This window comes from Stegodyphus dumicola, chromosome 6, assembly GCF_044657685.1.
Source record: "Stegodyphus dumicola isolate Sdum_Otavi_A_Nest chromosome 6, ASM4465768v1".
NCBI lineage: Eukaryota > Metazoa > Arthropoda > Arachnida > Araneae > Eresidae > Stegodyphus > Stegodyphus dumicola.
In genome coordinates this window covers 146,040,430-146,062,453 of record NC_140773.1, presented here as the reverse complement: position 1 = coordinate 146,062,453, position 22,024 = coordinate 146,040,430, and the positions used below count along the sequence as shown (strand labels likewise).

General features: G+C 33.1%; 1 protein-coding gene across 12 annotated transcripts in view; it reads right to left on the bottom strand.

Annotated features, from left to right (window-relative positions):
- Positions 1-584: 584 nt before the first annotated feature.
- Positions 585-22,024, bottom strand: part of Sgf29 (SAGA-associated factor 29) — a 38,614-nt gene continuing 17,174 nt past the window's right edge. For all 12 annotated transcript variants that reach the window (XM_085818967.1, XM_085818975.1, XM_085818969.1 and 9 more), the window contains 4 exons: positions 21,461-21,539; positions 9,121-9,346; positions 5,867-6,012; positions 585-4,246 (listed from right to left, as the gene is read on the bottom strand). In XM_085818967.1, the coding sequence (XP_085675093.1) occupies positions 3,833-4,246; positions 5,867-6,012; positions 9,121-9,346; positions 21,461-21,535 (861 nt within the window). In that variant the 5' untranslated portion in view covers positions 21,536-21,539 and the 3' untranslated portion in view covers positions 585-3,832. The remainder of the gene's footprint in view (positions 4,247-5,866; positions 6,013-9,120; positions 9,347-21,460; positions 21,540-22,024) is intronic.

Genomic DNA, 22,024 nt, shown 5'->3' with positions numbered 1-22,024 from the left:
AGTGTCTATGTGGAAGAAGATTGCTTTTATTTTATCAGATGTGAATTCTCCAATAAGGTGTAAGCCAATTTTCAAATTTCAGTAAACAATTTTGCACTTGCATAGACACAATTGCTATTTTGTTAGCGAAAAAGTCAAGATCAACTACAGGATGATCTTGCAACGCTGTAGTGAAGATGTTGTAAAGATAAGGTAAGAGTGCCAGTCCTTGCAGTATGCCTGTTACAATTTTTCTTATGGTGGAGTACCAGTTTTTACTGTGGAATTCCTGTTGTTGAAAAAAGTTATTAATCTAATGAGATGATCCAGAAAATTAAGTTTAATCAATTTGTATATGAGTTTGCGATGGCATACCCTTTCAAACGCTTTCACAATATAAAGGAATATGGCACCTGTAAGAAACTGGCAGTTAAATCCATCTGTGATGAAGTGATGATAGTTGGAATCGAAATTGTTTGCCTGGGATGTAGTTATTGAGAGAGTGAATTTTTTTAACATGACCATAAAATTCTGACAATTACACAACTGAAATAAAAACAAATTTATGAAAATTGAAATTAAGACGAATAGCTTATATACTTAAATTGGGTCTTATAAATTTATTAAATTTTTCAAAACTTTTCATACAATATCACAAATATAAATACCTTTTACATTCATTACTTATTTTGGATAATCACAACAAATTTAAAAATTTTATAACATATCTCATTTTTAAAATTATAACTTGCATTTTAACATCATTTAGAAAAGTATTACTGAAACTGTGCTTTTTATTAAGACATTTCTAATTTTCTTATTTTATGCAACACTGGAAGACTCCAAAGCTTTTCTCCAAATGCAAACCTGTTGGGCAAATCCACACTAACTTATTGATGTATGCTTAAAAACCAATGCTTAAAAACTAGCTCTGGCAGTTACTTATAAAGGCCTTTGTTCATTGTATAATAGCAATTCACTTTTTTGAACTGCTATAAAACATTCAATTTGGTGTTAAAAAATCTGTCATACATAAAAAAAAATTAATATTTTGTCATAAGGTGGGAGCCTTCAAAATTTATCTTACTACATTGCATATAATCATTAATTAATTATAACAGTATTCAATATTACAGATTTCATATTTTATATTAAAACTTGAAATCAAAATTTTTATTACCTTTTTCTATATAAATGTTTCCAAAATTGCATGATTCATTTTTACTATTCAGATCATTTTCAAAATAATTATAAAATTCTTAGCAATATTTCAAAATTTTCAACATAAATTCAAAAATATAATTATTTATCTTAAAAACCTTCCCTAAAATAATTTTTAAAATCTTTACTTACTTTACTAAATCAAATTAACAGAATTCAAATTTCTAATACCATAAAATTAATACTTTTTCATATAATAACGCTACATTTTAAAAACACAATTTAGTCAGAAAACTATGAATTTGTAATGCGCATGTGATTATGGAAAAGCAGAAAAGAAAATAATTTTCTAGCATGCACTTAAGCATAATTTTCAATCCTTTACAGATGAAAACTGATAGGACTAACTCATTCACATAAGAGATAAAGGAAGCAAAGAAATAATGCAGTCTGATGAGCTCCAAAGCACTTTTGAACAGATCCGAAAATTGCTTTCATTCACTACACACTTCATTTTTTAAAGCACTGGTAAAACACCTCAGCAGAAGAGAGACAGGATTTTTTAAATCTTGAAGAAGAGTCCAAATAAAATTTTCAATTGCACACTTGAGGGATCCTATTGACTAATTAATATATCTAACTCAAAATTACTAACTAAATCTAGAAAGTCCTTTTTAATTTCTGATTTTACTTTGGCTACGTTTTCTCTTTCTGGAATCTAAAATGAGTCATATCTGAAAACTAATCGGCATTATGTCATCTTATTCTTCTGCATTGTGGATAACTCTCATACAACTACAGAGCTTAAAATTCAAGTAACTCAGTTTAATAATGCTGTTACTATTGTGCACCTTTTTATCTACTTCCCTTTCCCACTGCTTAGAGTGTCACTTAGCCTCTGCTAGCTTATGTTTATATTTCTGAAAATGTAAGCTATATAAAATTGTGGGTTGCATCTCAACCCCATAAATGATGCTGTGTGAATCTGTTTATGTATATCAAGGATTGCTCTGTTAAGAAAAACAAAATTATGTGTTCAAATCAGCAGCTACGGCTGAAAATTGCTCTCTGTTTTCTCATAATATGTATCTATACAGTTGTTTAGTTAGTCATCAACAGAACTTATTACACATATATAAATTACATATTGATTACATTATCAATACTTATATATATTAATTGTAGTATCGCTACATACATATTATGCTATCGACTTAGAAACTCACCAAGCAGTGTGATCTAATAATGCAAGAACATACTCATAACACCTGCATTTTTGTTTGCTATAATTCCGATTGATTCTTAATAAGCCTCCTTTTATTTTTATAGACATGCATTTAAATTAACCATTACTCTAATTTTGAAAAAATAAAAATAAAATAAATTCTGGGATCTTCCTTTTTACAGAACAAGAAAAGCGGATTATTTTCAAAATTATAGTATTCTTGGAAGAATTAGCTGCATTCTAAACAGAGCTTCCAGTAAAATTGGAGGGCCTTAAAATAGCAGAAATCGACAAAAGCCTTTTTACGAAAAGAAAAAAAAATGAAGTGGGTTAAATACTTCATTTTTTTTATTAAGTAAAAAGGTGAGAGTTCTTTCAAATTCAGCAGGCATGATTGGTGCAACTCTGGGGAAATCTCTACCAAATTTCATGGTATAAAGGTAGTTAACTATCACAGTCGACAGGTTAATACATATGTACCATTATTATTTTATGAATTAACCATGTAAATATTGTATGATGTGAAAAGTACACGTTGAGAAAGAAAAAATTGTTAAAAAAGCCCTTATTTCCAATTAGAAAGTTTCAGTTTGAATGATATGACTTTAGTATACTTCTATAACTGCAAATTTACGTAAGGGAATTACTGCACAGGTTTGTAGATCTAACATTTCAAAATAAAAAGTCACAAAGGAATAATGCATTAAAGCAAAAAGAGAATAAACCAAAAGCATTTAAAAATATAATAAATAAAAACAGAAAGGGAACTTATCTCATAATACCTCTTCAGGGGACTGGTGCAATATCATAATGCAATGGGATAGACAGCTACATAATGAACAATGTACTGAAGCCAAAATTTTATATTAAATCAATGGTTTCAGACAATTTATACAAATCAGAGCAGTTAAATTATCCATTAATGTAGTCCAAGTTAAATGGTTAAAAAAAAAGGATGGTTGAATTCCAACCACAAATGCAATATAAAATGGATAATTTTCAAGTTTGTGATGCATTTCAAGTTCAACCAAAAATTTAAATGAATTTAATCAGTGGTAAATGTACTAACCCTAAAAGCACAACCTGAAATCTATTAACCAATTTAAAATCAGGTTGTTAACACTCTTATTTTCTATTACACAGCGCCAAATATTCCCCTAGTGTGACTTTTGGAACTAATTTGTTTTTTCACGGAATCCTTTGTCCCCCCGTGTTGTTTAATCTTCCTACAAAATGTGGCGTCATTCTAGCAAATAGATCGCGCTACAGAACACTGTGAGCACTGTCAGTTTAATTATGGCCACACAGTATATATATATATATATTCTCCAGTATCTGTACATGTTATAAATAACAAGACTGTATGTCAAAAAGAGTAAATCCTCCAATTTTCCCGCCTATGAATAACAATTTACATATTAGCTGCCTATTTTTATTTATACAAGCATGATAATAAAGCATATATATTTATTCATCATTGATTTTATTATCCATAAAATGTAACACATAACGCTGGTGTATATTTTCAGGTGGAGAGTACCCATTTGTATACGAGGAATCTTCAAACAGAACTTGATAAGGATCATGAGCTTTTCTTGGAGGCTTATGTATAACGGCTTTGTAGAAGCAGGTAGTCTGTGGATATAATGCCAGAACAAGAGCTCCTTTAGGAAAAAGAGCATTAGGATTAGTTTCAGGATTAGCCCTTGTTACAGGAAGAGGAATAACTTTGTTATAGCCAATAATATACTCAGTTCTCATCTCTTCATCTATGTCATCAATTTTGTATTGATTAGTCATTTGATTGTAGCCAGTAACTTCAGCTAGAATCCAATCCTCGTTTTCTGACACTGTCACTAAAGCTGCAACCATATCACCAACCTGTCGTATTAAAAATAATCATGCCATATAACTGGATGGAAAATATTAAAAAATATAGTTTTGTTTCAAGATATAACTTTTTATTTTTGAAACAACTCTTTCACACTTTTATTTACATTCATGAATAATTAAATTTCAAGTGATCAGAGAATTTTCTAGTCAAAAAGCATACTTTTTATGAATACACTGCACTGGCTTTGCTCACTATGCAGAAAAGATATTGTTCCAAGAAACACGTGCAGTAACAGTGCACTTTTAGCACAACCATTTGCAGCACTATGCTACAATTCAATGTATTCCAGGAACAAGCTTTGGCAGGAACAAGCATAGCATGAAAAGGACATCGTCCTCACTAGTGCCATTTATCAGTGAGTATGACCATTAAAGATTCAAAGTTCTGCACACCCATAATAAATGCTACTAATTACTAAGTACAGAGGGCACCACAAGATTGGGAAGTTTTAACAATGGCACTCAAACACAGGCAATCAACTACCTTGCAACAGTATCCACTAGATGTCCGTACTTCACCCCATAACCAAACAGCAAAATACATAACAACAGACAATGGCCTCAAACATGTACACATGCTCAAAAGGCTGGCTTATGCTACTATGCATAACTGTTTATCAAATATTGTGCATATCCAATGAATGCACTCTGAGGAGGCTCTGTTGCAACTTTGTTCAATGAGCAGAAAAAACATCGCTCCCAACCCAATGGCAGCAGAAGTGCACTTTTAAGGCAATCATTTATAGCATCATTCTACAGATCAGTGGGTCCCAGGATCGATCCTCAACCCTAGCAGAGTAACAAAAAAGACACTGATCTTCATTGGCATTATCTATTTATAAACATCACCTTTAATAACTCCAAGCTCTGAACCAATTTACCAAGTATACACAATGCCATCTCACAGTGATTAGATGCAGTTGGTCTGTATGCATGGAAGCCTGTTCGATGCATCATACTTCAACCACGCCATCGTCGAGAAAGATTATGTTGGTGTAAGGAACATGTTGGTTGGGGTCACCAACAGTGGTCCAGAGTGGTATTCTCCAATGAATCCCATTTGACTGTGACGAGTGATTCTGGCAACCAGATAGTACAAAGAAAGAGGGGAACACATTATGCATAAGTAATTGCTTATAGTTCAACCTCTCTAAACTGTGTCATACTTAAATTAACCCCATACCCCGTGACTTAATAGTGCTTACGATGCAGGTAATTTTGCAAACTGAAACACAACCAGTCAATCAGAATGAAGGGAACATAAATCTTTACCAAACTTTCATTCTGATACATCACATTTTCATTCTTACTTTTGTCTCACCAACTTGCTAATGCTTGCTGCTTCAAATGTATTTCAAAATTTTATCGGTACCAAAGTAATTCTTCAAGAATAGCCACTTATCATGTTCATTATGATGTGTTTAAGTGATATTAAAAAGCTGTGTCTAAAGAATAAAGAAATGTGTTTAATTGGACATGATTAAAAGTACCTGCCATTGATGGAAATAGTTAAAATTTGCCATTAATGGAAATAGTATAAAAGTAATTCAAGGAAAAAAGTAACCTAAAAATTTGAAATATGTTTACTATAAAAAACTTCAAACTAACCTTTGCTATGTAATTTGGCTTGGCAGGTATGGCTCCACATAATGGTGGTGGTGATTCAGTTGATTTGCCGACCCATAAAGGCAAACTCATACCACTCAGCGTGATTGACTTCATTAATGATATTTTGCTTTTTACTTGTCTAGAACCTGTTAACATTATTAAATATTTGTAATTATGATAACTTCTCATAAAATATGATTTTATTGTGCATTCATATTTCTGGTATTCAGAGGCAAATAACTTTAAAGAAGTTTTAAAATAAATTAAATAACCTTATTAATAAAATCTTATAATAAATAGACAAAATAATACAATTCTAGTGTATTAAATTTTTATAAATTTCATATATTTATCAAAATCTTTTTCATAGCATATAATGATACAGAAACAAAATATTAAAAAAATTTTTAGTTTATATTAATAAATTTTAACGCATGTGAATTATTTACAAACTAGAAAAAGTAATTAATTAAACTAAAAATCACCACATAGTTTATGCTTAAAATATTGTTGTTTTATAATACAAAGTCATCTCAGACAAACACAATTTTGCATTCTATCAGGGTCACCATACTTTACAATGAAAGCTAAGATCATTTTTCACTTTTTGATTATACAGTTAATTTTAGGCTCAAAAGCTTTAAACATATACTGTATTTGACGGCATATAAGACACACCCTTATTTAGAAGGTTACACACAAGGAAAAAAAGTTTCAATAGTCCACCAAAATAACTTAAAATGTGGTTTCTTTTAGTTCTTATGTTTCGTAAAAGCAAAATAAACAATCATTAAATGCAATTACCAAACATATTTTTATTAAGGAAAATTAACAAACTGCAAGCTATTTTGAACATGATATGAAAATTTCAATAATGAATAAATGAATGAACGGCAAGATATCAAAACTATATAACAAAATAAAGCAGAAACAACAAAAAACACAGATTCAAGGAAACGTTGCCTATCATGAAATTAGACTTTAATCACTTTCAAACCCATAAAACTCCTTTTCACTATCATCATCATCAAAAACGAGAATATCGTCATCACTACTGTTTCCGTCATTGCTAGTATCCCCTTCTTCGAATAATGCGTCATCTTCTGTTCCATCAAGAGCATTATTGATTCCGCACTTCTTAAAGGACTTAACAATTACTTCAGCCTTTACGTCCTCCCAAGATCTTTTTACTCACTCGCACATTTGTGAAATAGAGGGCCGCTTCATTCTACCTGAGGGTGTAAGGGCGTGATGTGGCTCTCCTATCCACTTGTTCCATCATTCTCGCACTTTTTCCTTAAATGGCTTATTCACCGATACTTCTAAAGGCTGCAATTGGCTAGTCAGTCCACCAGGAATGACAGCTATCTGGGTTTTTAATTCTCTCGCTTTATTTTTTATGGTTTCAGTTCTATGGGCACTAAACTGATCCAAAACCAAAAGAGAGGGTTTTTCTTAAGAGTCCACCAGGTCGCCTTGTGCATACATTCTGTAATCACAGTTTCATTCCAGCTTCATCCATCCAGCCTTTTGGATGAACATGAACAATTACACCCATTGGAAGTTTTTCTTTTGGATAAGTTTTTCTTTTGAATATGAAAAACGGCAGTAGTTTTGTGCGATCAGCACAACATGTTAGAACTACCGTATATCTGTTTTTTTCATGACCTGTGATTTTTATGGTTATTGATTTTTAGACTTTTTAATACTCACAGTCTTGTTGGATGGTACATTAAATGTGAGTGGAATTTCATCCATATTTCCTATTTGACCGAGCTAAAAAAAAATGTTCTTGCATGCATTTATAACAAATCTATGAAATGATAGTATTTTTCCTTCATAATCTGCTGGCATTTTCTGTGCAATAGTTGTTTTTGTGCGCATTGATAAGCCTTGCCTTTTCATGAACCTGTAGCACCAGCCCTCAGACCCTGAAAAGTTCTGATTCCCATGTTTTTCTGCAAATCCTTTGGCCTCATTGATTATCATTTTGGTTGAAACACTTTTCCCAGATATCTATCATCCACATTTTTACGGCATTTTCAAGTTCAGGCCAAGATGGAGCTGGGCATCGAAGATTATGTTGAGTATTGAAGGTTATATTCAGTATTGAAAGTTAACCTGTGTCCTTTACGTATAAGATGCAGGTAACTTTTTTGAGACCAAATTTAGGAAAAAAAGTGCATCTTATATGCCGTCAAATACGGTATACTATGTTCATTACACAACTTTTATTCTTAGACCTTGTACTTCCTATCCATATTAAGAGCTGATCCTTGTGATGCATCTGCATATGGGTGAAAAAAAAATCTATCCATTTGCAAAATGGGGTAAATGTGTTTATTTTGTTATCCAAGATGCATGGGGTTTATTTTATGTCTTGAACATGCATCTTGTATAGAATTAGACATTTTGGACAGTATTTAATCAGTGGAATTTTATATCTGGGAAAAATCTGTGTATAACCTCTGAATTTTATTCTGAAGCTTTAAAATCTGACTTGGCATTTATGATTTTATGTATTTTCTACTGTTTAAACCTGCTTTCAATATAATGGTGTGTTTAAAGATATAACTTTTTTCATTTAAATTTTCTCAGTTAACAAAATGATACCAGGATAAAGTTTCAAATGGTACTTTCTGATTACTTGCAACCCTGCTGAAAAGTTGCAAACTTATCACTGACTTTGGAGAAAAATGTTTGTTTTTGTGACCGTTATGCTAATTTTAACAATGCATCCATTCATGCCCATTACATTCTTCCTTATACCAGTCATGCATACTTTTTTTTTCTGTTGTTCTCCTAAGTACAGAGCAATTTGTTTTCACTAAATAAAAATCACAGAATTGTATAAACTCAAGATCCAAATCCTAAAATTGAGAAAGAGGTGCATAATGCCTTTAAAGCAGCTATACTAGGCTCTATGTATGCAGAAAGTTGTCTTGGAAGACAATGAAAACTGCAGTATGAGGGCCACTGCTATGCTAAAACACTGAAATTTTCATAGGACGGATTATAAACTGCGGCCACATTAGTAAAATTATCCTAGTGACATTGTGGGTTGTCACTAAGTATTTTTTGGAGAAATAGTGTGCTATTTCATCAATACTTTTGTGTGGCATTTCGATGGGAATACGTTAATCAGAAAATGCTTTTGAGTCTAAATAATTAAGCAAAACAGTATCATACACTTCTTTTTCATAGTAAATGTACATACATATATAATACATAACAGAAGTTTACTGTTAACTAACCACTCTTTTTTGAAGCAACTGAGGAATATCGAATGCGTTGTACTTCCTCAATGAGTTGTAAAGCTTTCTTGATTAATTCAGTTTCTTTTTCTGTATCTTGAAGTGCTGTATGATACATGTTTTTTAATTTCCCCTTGTAGAAAGATATCCTTTTTAATTCCACTTGCATCTGTTCATGAGTTTTCTGTATGTTACTTATAGTTTCAACACTTTTCTTCCTTTCTCCCTAAAAACAGAAATAAAATGGTATTTCCTATTATTATAAACCAAAACACACATAACTGTTACTTTCAGCTTTATTTAAGTACTCAGTTAATAAGAAGAAAGGAGGGAGGATAAAAACAATCTGAAATGTAATGTCTTGAAAAAGAATCTGCTATAAAAGTTTGGGAAAATTTTTTTTAAAGGATGAAAAACACCTACAGTTAACTAGCTTCTTAAATAGAAATAACATCTACTATTGTCAGCTATTAAAATTAAACCTAGTGCTAATTAAAGTTAAAACTGAAAATTTTCAGTTTTAATTACAGAATATATCTCTGCTTATATTACTACATATTATGTATTAAAAAATATTACTACATATTACAAAATCTTGTCAAAATATTAAATTTTACTTTACATGCAGAGAGTAATTTATAGGTACAAGCAGAAGTGAGCAGGACACCAGAACTTCACCACTGGGTTGTACAAATGCAGTCCCGCACATTAACTGTGAAGTTCTGCTCTAGTTTTGATGGAGAACACCTTGACATACCAAGGGTATCCCATTCCACTTTCCCTACCCTTAATTTCCTAATAGGACTTTCATCTCACAATGTATTTTGAGCGTCCTTTTGCTGCTTACACACATCCATGCCTTCTCCAGGATTTGAACCTGAGCTCATCGGTATGGTAGTCAGCATAACTAACCACTACATTAGCTGGATAGAAACAGTAATGTACACAAGAATAAGTTAGAAATTTTGCTATATTTAGTTTTGTTAATGAACGGGAGAACTGCCCTTTGATATTAAGTCCATTTTGATACTAAGGTTATTATTGTATATTCAGATGGAGAGTTTGCCAAGACACTTTCATTCTTAAAATCTTGAACCGATGGTTCAGTACATTTTTTTCAGGAACTGTGCTTCACACAGCAATCAACAATGAACATGATTTTACTCTAGGATTTATTAGGAAATGTAGATAAAACAACTTATGAATGGTTAACTTATGCTGTATTCCAGAATGCCTTGTTGTAATACTAAAGATCTTTCTCACTATCTTTTCCAAACATATTAAATATAAAAATACTGAAGGCACGGGGGATACAAAAATTTTTTTCAAGTAGTTCAGTTTAGGTCTTTTTTTTAAGCAAATACACTGCACTAAACAATAAATTTCAACTTGCTTCCTGTATTCTCAGTGCTAAATATATTTCCTTTGCACTTTTCTATTGTTTTTGTCTTTCATTTTCCATAATAATTTTTAATCATTATATATTTTTGTTTAATCAAACTGGTAGGTTCTTATTTTACATGCTATGTTCTTTTATTTCAATAGTAACAATAACTTATGCAAAGTTAAAGATATGAGCAGAAACCCTCCTAGGAAATTTAGTGCTGTACAGTGGTTTTTTGCCAAACTGGCTACATTTTCAGTTTCCTGAAAACATACTTAAAATTTCTAAAAATAATTTTTCTAGAATTACCCTCTCCCTTAGGCAGTGTTATAAATAGGATGCTGTAAGATATTGGTTTTCAGAGCTTGCAAATGCTTTGCTAAAGAACCCTTCACTTAATGATTACTACTATAGACATTTGTGCTTTGCGAGTGATTTTGCCATTCTGCAGCATTCTTAAAGAAGAAGTGATAAGAAAACTTTATCTTATTTCTATTTTATTTTTGGACTATTACTGGTACTTATGCTGCATGAGCTGTAATTTATTTCAATACAGTTTCAATTTCTTCGAGTTTATCTATCATAGTTTATAAGGTTTTTCCTAAGTTTTTAACAGTTATTGTAAGTTAAAGCTAATTTCCTGTCTATCCTAATTTCAGCTTACAATTTCCTACCAGAATGTGTTTTTAGAATAGCATTAAATGCAAATTATTAAGAGTAGTATTTAATTCGAAGTTCCACTGACTTTGAGAGAGAGCCTCAGAGTTTCTGAGTAGCGTACATTTGCCAGACTAGCATACTGTTAACATATTACAGTAATAGCTTAGAGAGACATATACTGGCCCTTGATAGCTTCAGCAGCTAATCCTATATTTAGGGGCCAACTACTTAGAATTTTTGATAGCTTTAGCTATATCTCTTTAGATAAGCATTAGTTAAGTCTTATTTCTTATTATTTTGAGTTCAAGCCCAAGTGGAGGCTTTGCTGTAAGACCTGAGAAAGGGGCCAACTGTTCACTCATTTTGAGTAATAAAGGGTAATTAACCTTTCTTGAGTTTATGTTTCTGTTACTAAACTTAAGCAATTATTGGCTTAGCTGTTCACAAAGTTCCTTCACATTCAGCTGTTAGATAAAAGGGTGGAACACCCTATTTGGCACCCAAAGTATTTCTAACAATCTATGCCGTTGAAGAATGAAAAATTTATGTTCACCCCCTCCGACCTTTCAAATCCCTCAACTATCAGCAAACCCAATTGGAAGGAATTGGATTCATTGTAAAACAATGAGAGCAGCTATGAAGCCAGCTGCAAAATTTGATGGCAAAGGTTTCGTGATGACCTTCCTCAAGCAGATGCACCTGCATTTCACATTTATAGTATTTGACGGCATATAAGACGCACTTTTTTCCCTAAATTTGGTCTCAAAAAAGTTGCCTGCGTCTTATATGTGAAGGACACAGGTTAAATTTCAATACTGAATGCTATTTTTAGCCCAGATAAAGGTCTAGACACAACTAACTTTTTCTACATCTGCCATAATTATTTTGCGCATGCACGAAATATCTGTCGCCAAAAAGCGCCAAACCTCGAAGCTGATGTGGAAGTTCGAACAGGTTTGATGATTACATTACTTCTATGGAGCCTTTCCTTCTTTAGATAGACTTTCTTTGACTCAGCCGACACACGTGTCGGTATTGGTGCTACTCTGTAAAAATGTGTCGGTATCGGTGCTTAAAACTATTTGTTTTAAAAAAATACCCTGGAAACTATGACTACAGGAAACAAGAGATTAAGCTATACAATTCAGTATAAACTAGGAGTGTTAAACTATGCCAAAGTGCATGGAAAAAAGCAGCAGCAAGGCATTTCGGTCCACCACCTACCGAAAAAATGATACGTACTTCGCAACTGCAGGAAGATCAACTGAAGACTGCTCAAAAACAAAAACATAACCTTCGATGCCTAGCTCCATCTTGGCTTGAACTTGAAAATGCCGTAAAAATGTGGGTGATAGATAAGAGGAAATCCGGGAAAAGTGTTTCAACTAAAATGATAATCAATGAGGCCAAAGGATTTGCAGAAAAACATGGGAATCAGAACTTTGCAGGGTCTGAGAGCTGGTGCTACAGGTTCGTGAAAAGGCAAGGCTTATCAACGCGCGCAAAAACAACTATTGCACAGAAAATGACAGCAGATTATGAAGAAAAAATACTAGCATTTCATAGGTTTGTTATAAATGCACGCAAGAAAACTTCTTTTGAGGTCGGTTAAATAGGAAATATGGATGAAATTCCATTCACATTTGATGTACCATCCAACAAGACTGTGAGTATTAAAGGGTCTAAATCAATAACCATAAAAAACCACAGGTCATGAAAAACACCAATATAAGGTAGTTCTAACATGTTGTGCTGATGGCACAAAACTACCGCTGTTTTTCATATTCAAAAGAAAAACTCATCCGAAAGAAAAGCTTCCAACGGGTGTAATTGTTCATGTTCATCCGAAAGGCTGGATGGACGAAGCTGGAATGAAACTGTGGTTACAGAACGTATGGGCGAGGCGACCTGGTGGACTCTTTGAGAAAATTCTCTCTTTTGGTTTTAGATCAGTTTAGCACCCAGAGAACTGAAACCATAAAGAATAAGGCAAGAGAATTAAAAACCCAGATAGCTGTCATTCCTGGTGGACTGACTAGCCAATTGCAGCATTTAGACGTATCCGTGAATAAGCCATTTAAGGAAAAAGTGCAAGAACGATGGAACAAGTGAATAGGAGAGCCACATCACGCCCTCACACCCTCAGGTAGAATGAAGCGGCCCTCTATTTCACAAGTGTGCAAGTGGGTAAAAAGATCTTGGGATGATGTAAAGGCTGAAGTAATTGTTAAATCCTTTAAGAAGTGTGGAATCAGTAATGCTCTTGATGGAGCAGAAGACAACGCATTATTCGAAGAAGGTGATACTAGCGATGACGGAAACAGTAGTGATGACGATATTCTTGTTTTCGATGATGATGATAGTGAAAAAGATTTTTATGGTTTGAAAGTGATTAAAGTCTAATTTCATGATAGGCAACGTTTTCCTTGAATCTGTGTTTTTTGTTGTGTCTGCTTTATTTTGTATTATGTTTGATTGCTTGCTGTTCATTCATTTATTCATTATTGAAATTTACATATCATGTTCAAAATAGCTTGCCGTTTGTTAATTTTCCTTAATAAAAATGTGTTTGGTAATTGCATTCAATGATTGTTTATTTGGCTACAAAACGTGAGAACTAAAAGAAATCACATTTTAAGTTATTGAGCGCACGGACTATTGAAACATTTTTTCCCTGTGTGTAGTGTGTAGCCTTTTAAATAAGTGTGCATCTTATATGCCGTCAAATACGGTATATCTAGTGAACCAGCTGTAGAAAATTACATTCGCTACAGCAAACCTAAAAGGCCAGGCCCTCAGTTGGTTCAAAGGAATTGGGAAGTTCCTGTTGGGGTATCGAGGTTCCAAAATCTACACATGGGAAAACTTTAAAACCATACTATTGAAAGCATTTTCCGTTGTTAAAGACTGAGCAAAGCTAGAGGCAGAATTATTTAGCAAATATCAGACCAATTTTGATGAGCTGATGGACCTCATCTTGAGAAAGATTCATATATTTAGTTTATTATTTGGAAAGAAATGAACTTATTGAAGTGATATTGCTGCGTTTACTTCCATCAATTCAGGATTTCTTTCAGCAATAAAATTTCAGCGCAGACGAACCACTGAAAATGTATGTGCAGGTAACCTTTGCCAGTTATCGAGGTTCTCCCTACATAACAAACCTCAAGGTCAGCAGAGTTCATATCGGCAGGTGTGGAAACACACAAAATCGGATAACTGGAAGATGAATCAGTCTAAAGCATTTGGAAGTAAGAGGCAGCAGAAGCAAGGGGTGGACAATAAAAATTAAAATTGATCAGGTTGGCTGAGAAGAGGGCCCGGTTACCCCCCGGAAGAAAAATCCCTCAGAAATTAAGCTGAATACAGTAATCGTACAAAATTTGGCCTTGCCAGAGTTCTATATCTTATTAAACAATGTTCCTACTACCGCCCTACTCAATACCGGAGCTCAATGCAGTGTCCTCTCACAAGAGTTTTTTTTTAAAAAAACTTTCGTCGATAGAGATTGTTTAAAACAACCGGACAATGCCACTCAAGGAAAGCAATATATCTGCATGGAGGCCGCACTTTCAAATAAAGATCGAGGTTCAGAAAGTTAATGTTTTATGCACAGCAAGCACAAAACTAAATTTCAAGAATTCTACTTTACAGGTGCAAATGGACACTGTTGAAGAAGAGAGGCTATACCAAAGGTGGATCTCAATCATCTCCGAAAAGAGAGAAAGAAAATGGAAAAATTGGTAAGAAAATTTCATAAATTAATTCAATGACAGACCTAGCTTCTGTCAGGTGGTCCAGCATGGAATTGATACCAGAAATGACCCTTCAGTCTGGTCTAAGTCATACCAATATGACCGCGTGAAGAAGGAAATTTTGGAATAGCCTATTAAGAAAATGGCCAATAATAAAATAATAATGCCAAGTAGCAGCCCCTACGCAAGTCCGGTGTTTTATGTAGAAAGAAAAACAAACTCCCACCTCAGATCCATACTCATGGAGGATCGCGGTCGATTACCGCAAACTGAAAAGCATATCTAAATACCCCACGTATCCCCTCCCAATAACTAATGAAATTATAAGAAAAATTTATTCTACTAAATATATGACTACACTAGACCTGACGTCAGGCTACTTTCAGATTGCAGTAAAACTCGAGGATGTCAAGAAAACAGCTTTTATAACAAAGTCAGGCTTGTATGCCTTTATGAGAATGCCATTTCGCTTAAACGGAGCTCCAGCTACATTAAAAAAAGTAATGGATATTTAAGGCCTGTCTTAGGCAAAAGTACAGTAATATACCTAGATGACATTGTTGTTACTAGCAAAATGATAGGTGAGCACATTAAACATTTGAAGGAAGTTTTTACTTTATTAAATGAAGCTGGCCTGAAGGTGAATCCCAAGATATGCAAGTTTGCAGCCAAGGAACTTAGATATTTCGGTTATAAAAATCTAAAAAAAAAAAAAAAAAAAAAAGATCGTGATAATTCCCCAAAATATTAGCGATTAAGAGTTATCCACCTCCAAGAAATTATCATCTTTTCTGGACATGTGTTCTTATTATAGGGTATTTATCAAAGACTTTGCAAAGATAGTTGAACCTTTGCTGGTTCTTAACCACAAAAAGCTAGATTCACGTGGACTGCTGAGGCGAACACTGCATTTGCAGAATTAAAGCACACCCTAATTAATGCTACAGTTCTCAAATTCCCAGAAGGGGACCAAAATTTAGAAATTGCAGCAGATATACCTCGGATTTCGCAGCTGGTGCAGTTTTTTCCCAAACCGAGCAACAAATTGCCTTTTTTAGTAAACCTTTAAATCAAACTCAGCGAAACTAGTCCATAACTGAAAGAGAAACTCACGCTGCATTATTAGCAATGCAAAAATTCCATGTTGAATTTGGAAGCACCCCGATAACAGTATACTAAGACCATGTGCTAGTTGTCACTAGTTTTCACGGAAAAATCTTTCACCCTGGCTTATAAGTTGGATGTTAAAACTACAAGAGTTTAATAATAAAACATACACTGGGGAAGAAAAATGTAGTTGTGAATGCCTTATCAAGAATTAAGATTGACGAAGTGGGAAATACACTCAGATGTGCAATGCTAACTTCCGAAGTAATCGAGCCCAGTGAAATAATAATTTCGGAACTAAAAATGGACCCTGAATTCAAGGATATTTATGCATATCTTGAAAACCCCATAAATTTTGAGCATGTGGACATATCAACTATTCGCAATAGGGTAGCCCATTATGAAATCATTGACAAATTATTATTTTATACGAAAATAACTAATGATAATCAAGAATACCGGCTTGTAATCCCAGCGAGTCTACGCTTAAATATTTTGGAGGAGCTGCATGATTCACCCATTTCGGGTCATTTAGATATCAGAAAAACTTTACAGAGTCCACGGAGCGGTTTATTTTCCGCAGTTACAGAGGGTGGTAATGGTGTATGTCAGGTTATGTCACTTGAGTTAATTAATTAACGATCCTAATTATAAACCGGCCAGATACTTAAATAAAAAAAGACCACTTTCCCGAATGAATTGGTAGGGATTGATTTGCTCGGACCTTATCCTAAAACAAAACTAAATGAAAACTGATATCTTTTAACTAGTGTTGATCACTTTTCAAAGTGAGTGGAAATAATTTCCCCTAAACAAGCATCAGCCAACATTACAAAGTCCGTAATCTGGAATGATCTATAATCCAGACCTCAAAGCCACAAATTTTTTTTTGTATGCTTTACGCATACAAAACGCAGCACGCAATAAACTGGAAGTTGATCTGCCAGCACTATCCTCATCTTCAGGGCAGATGTTTTTATTTTATTCGGCTTATAATTCCTTACTAAATGTAGTATTTCATCTCGATGTACTCTGTCTTTGATATGATTTAAATCAATTTCCTTGTCATTATAAATATCACAACACATCAAATAGTTTTATGGTTGCAATTTTCTAATTTCGACTATGCGTAATGTATGCTTTATGCATGTGCGCGTTGAAAGAAATGTTTAATAAAGTAAACAAATAAATATTAAGCTTTTTTCTTTGTAAAGTTTGATACCCTTTTAGATCATAATTGCTCTTTATTTCATAAATTACGGTTTCATATTTTTAATTGTATAATTTCTGCATGCCATCTTACCAGATTTAAATTGATTATCTATAATTTGAAAAAATCCCTAATCCGGAATGGCCGAAGTCCAGACAAGTCTGGATTACGGACTTTGTACTGTAGCAGATTATTTTAAAACAAGTATATTTTAAAATATGGGGCCCAAGTAAAAATAATAGATAATGGGAAACAATCTGTGAGTCACTTATTTAAAAATCCTTGCACAGGACTTCGCATACACCATCTAGAGTATGGTACCATACAGACCGTAACTGAATATATCGGAACGTGTAAACAAGAATATTGTTAAAATTATTTGGAGATATGTTAAAAAATATCAGGACTGTTGGGATAGCTGTGTCAATTACTTAGGTTTTGCTTTGAGAACAGCGAAGTACGGCACTACACAAAAGAGTCCCACAGAACTCTTTTTAGGAAGGAAAATTCTAACTCCCTTAGATAAACTTTTTTTTTTTTTTTTTTTTTTTTTTTTAGCAAAGGCAAAAATAAGTTAAATTGAAATACATCTATGAAATAATAAATGAAGCAATAAAAAATTTCGATGTAGCGAGACAGAAACAGAAATTGTACCTTGATAGAAATAGACAGGAGGTAGAATATACTGTGTGTCAAAAAGTACTGAAATTTAAACATTCGTTATCGTCTGCACTGGAAAACAAAGTAGCAAAGTTTGAGCCCAGGTTTGAAGGACCGTATGTGAATGAAAGGATTACATATGCGATGGTCTATTTAAATTCTGCAAATGGCCAGCTAATAATTGCTAGCGTTGGCCAAATTAAAACGTATTATAGTCATACTGACTTCGAAGTTTCAAAAGATTTATTGCAGAATCCTGGGAGTGTGCCAAGACCTCCAGTAAATCAAACAATTAACTAGAGTCCCCCAACAGAGAAAAGGTAACAGGCCAACAGTAAGGAAGAAAGGCCGGCTTATTGCATGCAACTGCCACATGGTCCAGGGTCAGCAATTAACAAGTGAAAAAGAAAAAAACCACAGAGAGGCCATTAAGGTAAGTTCTCCCACAACGAACACTAGTACCAGCAGAAAAAAGGAAATGAACAGCAGACGGCAATCCAGTGAAACGAGTGAATGGCACCACAATGGAATCTGGATGCAACGAAGGAGGCTTCGCCAGTTAGTCTGTATCACAAGGTAACAACCACCCCAAAGGAGGTCAGAAGAGTTTCAGAGCAAAGAATCGCCAAACGAAAAAGGACAGCCCACGTGGTAGCTGTGCCATTCAAGCAAGCCAGAAAATCCAAGAGGAGGTTTAAAGATCCTCAGGAATGAAGTGGCCCCCAGGATGTCAAAAGAAGAGCTGAATTCCAGAACCCTGAACCGTTCAGTAAAACGGCACATTTCTTCGACAGAGGAAAGAAACAAAAAGAGGTTACACTGGGGGGGGGTACTAGCCAAGCCAGGAGGAGGAACACAGGAACAATTTTGTCACCTCAGAATGGAGGACTTTAAAAACCAAAAAGATAAGCAAAAATTTTGTTTGTTGGCTTATTTTGTATTAAAAGTTATATCATGTTGTTTAAAGTTGCTAAATGTTGTTAAAAGCAAGAATTTTTTATTTCACAAGTTTGCGAAAAATTAGTTTGTAAATATCTTTTAGTCAGGAAGACTTGAAATAATAGTGAAAGTTGTTAACTTGAACTTAATATTAAGATTTTAGGAAAAGATTGTAAATTGGGTATAGCAGTTATAACTTCTGATGTAAAACGAATTTTAAAAATGCTATATGTTAAATGTGCAAAAATGTTGTATTGAAAGTAAAAATTTCAAGTGTCAGTTGTAAAAATACTTTAAACTTGTGTAAATGTAACCTTCAGTCAAAATGCAAGTGCAAAAACCTTGTATAAATGAACGATTTGAAAGAAAGTACAGAATGAATGTGTTAAAAGTTAGGCTCTCCAGCCAACACTTAAAAGTTTAAATCAAGCTCTTTTTAGCACATTAGATGCAGTTTGTATTTAGGAAGTTTTTTCGAGGTCTTGCATGTCAAGTTTTAACAAATCATAGATGATGGTTAGTTGTAACACAACAATGACATACTCAGTTCATTCATAACAAACTTCTGGAGAGCATAGGGAAAAGAAGAGTTAAAAATATGTGTGAATGAAAGCTGTTTGAGGGCCAAAGAATTCCACTAAAGTGTATTTGTAAGGGAACTGGACATTTTTGTAAAAGACAAGACTAGTACTGTTTCCTTCCAGATAATTTAGAAGGACTAAGATGGACAGTGTACTGAAAGTCAAGATGAAGCAGATAATTGTACCAAATGAGATTGCAAATTTTTAAAAATTAGTTTTCTTAGTCAAGCTTGAGATCTTTTGTAAAGTTGGCCCTAACAGAAAAAATTAATGATAAGTATGATTGAAGAAAGAAGAGTATTTAGAAGTTTAAGGAGTTTTATAGAATTGAAGAAAGCAGAGTATTTAGAAGTTTAACATTGAATTTTAAGAAGTTCTGTAGAATTTACACTCTTAAACAAGGTCACTGTGAGACCTTATTCTTAGAGTAGTTAAATTCTGGTAGAAAAAAATATAATGTTTATCCTAAGTTTTTAACTGTTATTGTAAGTTAAAGGTACTTTATTTTCCATCCTAATTTCAGCGTAGAATTTCCTACCAGAATGTGCTTTTAGAATTGCATTTAATCCAAATTATGAGATCCTACCATAAAACAGAAAAGTGTATTAATGGACACGATATGATCTGCTGAATATGACTAAGAAATCAATAATGGATTGGAACAATTACCTGCAGAAAGTTTGCATTTGTACCTTTCTAAGTAGAGCTTCTGGTAAAATCAGAGGGCCTAATAAAATAATAGAAATTAATGAAAGCCTTTTTACAAAGCTCAAGAATGAAGTGAGTAAAATACTGATTGTTTATAGCAGCACCAGTTCCTCAGAATTCGACACGAACAACTGGCTGAAGATCTTGCCTCTTTCATGATAAGTACTTGTAAAAGTTACTTATAGGGTGCAAGCTGGCAGTTGAGACTTTTTAAAAAAGATTCTAAATGTATCAATATTTACCATAAAAAACATCACAAAACTGCATTGCCCACTGGCTATCTACTACGTTCTCTTTAGTGATTTCGCAGCAAAATACCAATACAACCTGAATCCAATCCCTCCAAAAATTTTACTGCAGTTTCTTTCATTAATGTCACATTGTTACAAGTGTATATTTTAAAACTGAATTTAAGGCTAAATATAATGAATGATCTGTGAAAGACATTGCAAACATGGTTGCCAGAATTTGGCATATACTTAAAATCTGTGACTTCTACTAAGTTTGTTGCAGCATTATGTGTATACTTGCTTTTCTTTTTTTTAAATCAGCACTTAAAAGGCACACAGTTATAACTAGTGCCCCATTATAACTAAAAATGGCTTTAAGTATAATCACAAAATAAAAAGATTTTTAATACCATCCAAACTAAAGATGAAGTTGTACAAACTTAATTAGTTGTACTTGATTTAATTTAAAATTATAAAAATAACCCATTAAATGCAAAAGAACAAAATAAAAACATAAACATGTTACATAACTTTTCTAAAATACCTAGAATTCATTCATAAATATATTAAAAATTAATATTAGTTAATTCATGAGTTATTATTATTATAACGGCACAGCCGCGACCCTCCTAGCCGGCCGTATTGATGAATAGTATGATTGAAGTATGGGACTGGCCGGAGGGGGGGGGGGGAACATATATATTCCAAAATCTGAGTCTCAGCGCCGAATTCCAGTTTGTATTTATAATCTTCATTATTGTCTCTGCAAAATCTTTCAAATTTGAATAGTTTCGTTTAATATCTTCCTTAAAATTCTTTCTATATTTCTCTTTTGCATTCCGGGTAAGAGTATATTCAATGACGAAGTGCCTCCGGTCCCCAAACTTATCACAAATTAAGCATTTATCATTATTCTGTAGCTGGGTCCAATTAAAATAAGCCGGAAAACGACCATGATTACTCAGCACCTGATTTACATCAACATTATTTATAATATTCATCTTCTTGTTTAACTTTATATTTTTCCTTAATTAAATTAACTAATTAAATTTCATTAATTCATATTTCCATTTCATTTATTTATGAGTTATACGATTGCAACTAACTTCAAACTGGACAAGAGCATTACGTATTTCTCGCAGTCTAGTTTCTATTTCACCTTCTGCTGCTCCACTCTGCATAATCCTAAAAGAAAATAAATATATATTAGATTTAACAGATTTGCATATGGAATATTTTTAACAATGACATGTACTAATGTATAAGTCTTCAATAGAAATAACAGAAGTATCATTATGCAATTACACTAAAGAAAAATAATCACACTTTTATTGTTTAAAGCAAGTTATCAGACGCACACCAAATTTGGTAATTTCATCATTAGATACTGATTAAATCTGATAACTTTAGTTCTTATACAATTTTAGAATGATTTTGATGCAAGAAGTAAGAATTCAAAAAGATAATAATTTATTAATTTAAAATTAAACTGTCATAGAATATTATTAAATATATTTAAATAAATTTTGAAAGTTATATTCCTCTTCCTTCTGAAGCAAAATATTATATCATTAAAAATGTGAAAACATGAAACAATTATTTTCAAAAAAGCAAAATAAATAATGATGATAATAATGAAGATGAAATCACTAGCCATTATTTTAACAGAA